The sequence below is a fragment of the Galeopterus variegatus genome, unplaced genomic scaffold (genome assembly GCF_000696425.1).
Source record: "Galeopterus variegatus unplaced genomic scaffold, G_variegatus-3.0.2 Scaffold1226, whole genome shotgun sequence".
Lineage (NCBI taxonomy): Eukaryota > Metazoa > Chordata > Mammalia > Dermoptera > Cynocephalidae > Galeopterus > Galeopterus variegatus.
The window spans coordinates 269304-274594 of record NW_007727337.1 but is presented as its reverse complement, the minus strand read 5'-3'; the positions used below and the strand labels follow the sequence as shown (position 1 = coordinate 274594).

The 5291-nt window shown below is 41.0% G+C and overlaps 1 protein-coding gene across 1 annotated transcript in view; it reads left to right on the top strand.

Annotated features, from left to right (window-relative positions):
* Positions 1–5291, top strand: part of DOPEY2 (dopey family member 2) — a 114516-nt gene that overhangs the window by 48999 nt on the left and 60226 nt on the right. Inside the window, exon 10 of the mRNA XM_008575721.1 lies at positions 4219–4339. Coding sequence (XP_008573943.1) covers positions 4219–4339 — 121 coding nt within the window. The remainder of the gene's footprint in view (positions 1–4218; positions 4340–5291) is intronic.

Genomic DNA, 5291 nt, shown 5'->3' with positions numbered 1-5291 from the left:
GACCCTGGGTAAGCCACTTCTTTTCACTGTGTGAAGTGAAAAGATTTTCACTGTAAAATGCGAGGAATAGAACTAGACTCTGATTAATAGCGGGTCTCCTCTTACACATTACAGTCCTGGTGAGTATCAATTGAGAAAAGTGACCTTCTCTTCCTTGCTTTAAAAAAAAATGTTGCTACAGTATTCATTCAGGATGAGATCTCACATCTGGTCACTAGAGCCCCATGATGGGGCAAAGATCCCCACCTTCTGCATTTGACTGCAAGCTTGCGGGTGTCAATCAGTGCCCGGGGTGTGCCCACCTCTGATTGCTGTCTACAGAGAACAGGGGCACTGAGGACGTTGGTGGAGTGCTTGTCTTTCTCTGGCCTTGGGATATATTGACAAGCATNGACCCTGGGTAAGCCACTTCTTTTCACTGTGTGAAGTGAAAAGATTTTCACTGTAAAATGCAAGGAGTAGAACTAGACTCTGATTAATAGAGGGTCTCCTCTTACACATTACAGTCCTGGTAAGTATCAATTGAGAAAAGTGACCTTCTCTTCCTTGCTTTAAAAAAAAATGTTGCTACAATATTCATTCAGGGTGAGATCTCACATCTGGTCACTAGAGCCCCATGATGGGGCAAAGATCCCCACCTTTTGCATTTGACTGCAAGCTTGCGGGTGTCATTTCAGTGCCCGGGGTGTGCCCACCTCTGGTTGCTGTCTACAGAGAACAGGAGCACTGAGGACGTTGGTGGAGTGCTTGTCTTTCTCTGGCCTTGGGATATATTGACAAGCATGGAGCATCTGCCATGTGGCGGGAACAGTGCAAGTCTCTGGAGCTATAAAAGGGGAAAAGAAATTTCTAGTCAAGTTAGATGGAAGGGAGACTCTGAGTTCCTGGGATGTTTTCACTGGTTTTTAATAATAACGGCTGGCATTTTTTTGAGCAGTTATTTTGTGCCAGGTGATTTGCACACATCATTTCCCACATGTCTCCACACATAGTTACATATAGCTCCACCCCTCCACCAACCCTGGGGTGGGTTATCTTACTATACCCATCTTACAGGGAGACTAGGGTGGAGCAAGGTAGGTCATTTGCCCAAGGCCACCCAGGAGCCTCAGCTCTCTCTGTCAGGACCCTGATGTTTAGCTTATTGTGCTCAGATAAGCCCGACCCAAGACACTTGCCCATGTCACAAAGATGAGCTTTTATCCCAAGGCTTGTGCAGCTCTAGCCGCTCTTCACCAAAGTCCCAGTGGGAAGTGTTTATTCTTCCATGCTCTGCCCCTTAGTGCCACCTCAAGGTGCTTTGTTCAGATTTTTCCTCCCCTCCGAGCTCAGTCCACCAGAGATGATACACATAGATTTTTCTGTTAGCCTGGAGTAACTGCAGCTCTGAGAAGTCATGGTTTAGTCTAAAAAGGGAAACAAATTATATAAATGTATTGGGAGCTTGCCATGTAACTCAGGGAAGTACTCAAAGAAGAAAATATTATTTAGCATTTTGGAGATGTATGTTTTATGTCAAAACCATGCACCTTGGTGAGCCAAGTAAATGTTGCTGCTAGCTTGGTCTCCAGGTTGTATTTTCTGGAAGAGGATGATTGTCAAGCTTCTGCCAAATCATACAGTTATTTAATTTGCTCTGTCTGATTATTTAGTTGTCTGAGGGAAGATATACTTAAGAAGGAAAGNTGAGTTAATTTTTTCACACCCAGTTCTGTTTTAATTCAGGATTTTTCATACACGTATTTATTTCCTCCCTTTCTTTCACAGTATAATCAAAGAAAACAGAAATGCCTCTGAGATCATTAAGACGGTGAATTTGCTGATCACTTCCCTGAGCACAGACTTTCTCTGGGATTATATGATGAGGTGTTTTGAGGAATGTTTTAGGTAAGTATGCAGTTCAGGATTGCAGAGTATTTAGGAAGGAAGAGGGGCTTAACAGATTTGTAGAGGCTTAGTATGGTCTTATTATATGCAGGTAGCTGAAGCTGGGTTGTCTCTCCTGAGATTCAAAGTTCAGCTAAAACAAGGTTGGAAATAATTCACTTAACATTCTAATAGAATTTTTAAAAATCTCCAATAAGAAAGCTCACTGCCATGTAATTCTGAAGCTGCTTTATTTATGAAAGTCTAACTTCAGAAAATCCTCTGTGCATTTTCTAGTTATATTCATCAAATCGGCTTTCTTTTCACAGTTCTCTGGCAGGCCTGATCTATTTAAAGAAGCTTAGGTTTATGGCTCTATGTCTGCATAGAGCGTTTTTGAAATTTTCAATCTTCTTATATTCTTATTGAAATTAGTGCTTAACTGGTCAGATGAAAACATTAATGACTTAAGCTACTATAATCAGCTTTTACCATCACTTTTAATCTGGTGAGTTGCACCACTCAAAATTGTGCATGGTGGCATGCTCTGGGGACAGCATGCTTTTCTGGAGAGAAAGCCCCTTTCCTGTGTCATTTTCTTCACAAGAGAAAAATGAAATCTCTTGAACACTTTTTTGTCCTGTGAGGCTTGCTGTGAAACTTCTTTCTTTTTAATCTCCCTTTTAATGCCATGGGCTGTCTCACTGTTCCTCATGTACCTAGCAACTGTGACAGAAGCTTTCCTATTAACATTTACCGTGTGTGTCTTCTGGCTGAAAAGCCTTACATTAGCTCTCTGGAGCAACCCCAAGAGAAGGAGTCACTTCTGTTATCATGCTTTTGACATATAAAGCCAGAGCCCAGAGATGTGAAGTACTTTGTCTGGCATTGCACAGCAAATCAGTGAGTGGTAGCTGAGATTGGAATCCAGCAGCGCTAGCCTTGGGTCTGACTTCCCAGCCACTGCTGCTGCGTCCCCTGCCTCGCCTTGCACCAGGNTTGTTCAGATTTTTCCTCCCCTCCGAGCTCAGTCCACCAGAGATGATACACATAGATTTTTCTGTTAGCCTGGAGTAACTGCAGCTCTGAGAAGTCATGGTTTAGTCTAAAAAGGGAAACAAATTATATAAATGTATTGGGAGCTTGCCATGTAACTCAGGGAAGTACTCAAAGAAGAAAATATTATTTAGCATTTTGGAGATGTATGTTTTATGTCAAAACCATGCACCTTGGTGAGCCAAGTAAATGTTGCTGCTAGCTTGGTCTCCAGGTTGTATTTTCTGGAAGAGGATGATTGTCAAGCTTCTGCCAAATCATACAGTTATTTAATTTGCTCTGTCTGATTATTTAGTTGTCTGAGGGAAGATATACTTAAGAAGGAAAGGAGTAGATTATACGGAACTAGAAGGCTCAGTTAGTCATTTGGTTCTGTCCATTCCTTTCTTGCTAGACTTTAGCTACACCTCATTTCCTTCTCCATGAATCAGGGTGACAAAATTGCTCTTGTTTTGTAAAAAACATTTGGCATTCTTTTGCTGAAGATAAAATACACATGAGGCTTATCATGAAAGTATTTTCCTCAGAGGCTTTTGATTTTCTGAAAAGGAAATGCAAAAGACTTGATTCATCTACTGATTGCTTTTTACACAGTGGTGTTGACAGAGCCCTCATTTTCTCCAAATTGATCATGTTTTCATCCCCCTGGATAAGTGGGCAAGAAGGCAGGCCCTCAGCCGTGTGGTTGCCATGTGAGGAGCAGCAACCTCCTGCCCCATCTACTGCCCAGTGGATGACAAAGCTTCTCTAACATGCAGCTCATCCATTTCTCCATGCCATCTTTATAAGCTTTTCAGCATTGGTGTTATTTCTTTTGTGTTGTTATAGCCATAATTAAAGGAATTCAGAATAGGGAAGTTGCCCTACTCTGTGGATATTTCTATTGAGTTATGTCTCTGGCCAAGCGGTTTTGCACATTAACACATGTAGCATACACCCTGCCTCCACACGCAGAATCTGGCTTGAACAGGTCACTTAACCTCTCTGTGCCTCAGACCTTATGTGTAATCAGGGACAGCAATACAGAGCTTGTTCATGTGGCTGTTGGAAGGATTCAGTAAGTTAACAGAAGTAAATGCTTAGAACAGTGCCCACAAAAATGTTGTCTGTCTTCATGAATATTAATCCCCTGGCTAAAGTTGTCATTGTCACCACCAGAGTTAAGTTTCTGTACATTCTAGACTATATAAGTTGTCTTTATATATAGTTACTCTATATAAGTTTTACGTGTTTGTCATTTATTAATCTTAAAATGGATTGTTAGTCTTTTTCTGACTATTTACATTTTAATTGCAGGGCCTCAAGTGGTTGGGAATTTGTTTCTCGAAGTCATCAGAGCATTTTATTCCTATTGTAGAGATGCCCTTGGTTCTGATCTTAAACTTAGCTACACTCAGAGTGGAAATTCACTGATAAGGTATGGGTTTGGCCTCTAACTTCACACATCTTTTTCCCTCCCCAGTGCTATTGTTTTTTTTTTTTCTCTGTTGTTTACTATAAATTGTGAAGTGCTAGAGAAAGTGAGATGCAGCAGGTCAGACCACTCACTAAAATAATCTATGCTAAGTCAATCAGCATGAATTGACTGTTCCTTATTGTGTCCTGTGAAGAGTCTAAAAGGAGTTGGATCTAGTCTCTTCCTCAGCCTGGGATGTACAGGTGGTATTTACTTTTTTATTCTTATTTTTGGTGGCTAGCCAACGCAGGGATCTGAACCCTGGACCTTGGTGTTATCAACACCCTCCTTAACCAAATGAGCAAATTGGCCAGCCCCAGCTGGTATTTATTGATCAAGTGATCAGCAAAGACTGTAGTATAACCAGGAGGTGAGTTGCAGGGAGAAGAGAAGAAGGGAAGATGGGAGGGAGTAAGTTCAGGAGAGGAGCCGGGGAGGGGAGAGCAGGGCCACAGGAGGGGCTTGGGAGACCACAGGTGGCTTGGCTTAAAGTGTGCAGTTATCAGTAAATCCTGTTTTGTTTTGTTTTGTTTGTTCTTTTTAGATAATATAGCCTCTTCCTTTTTGCTGTATTCTTGATATAATTTCTTTTTGCCTGAATTGGCATGAGTATATTGAAAATTTAAATCAATTATAAAATGTTTCTGGTCTATTAATTGTAACTGTACCTACCAAGAGTTCTTAGTGTTCACTGTTTTTTTCCCAGAATGAGAGTAGTTTATTGTTTTTTCCAAATATGAAAGTCATACATGCTCATTGTAGAATTTACTGATATTTGAAGGTATCAAGAAAAAGATATCACTCATAATCCCACCACCCTTCCGAGAAAAACATTTTCACTTCTCTCCACACTTTTACGGTATACATAATACATAGATGCCCATCTCTTGTTTTAAAGATGGAATTAGACTAG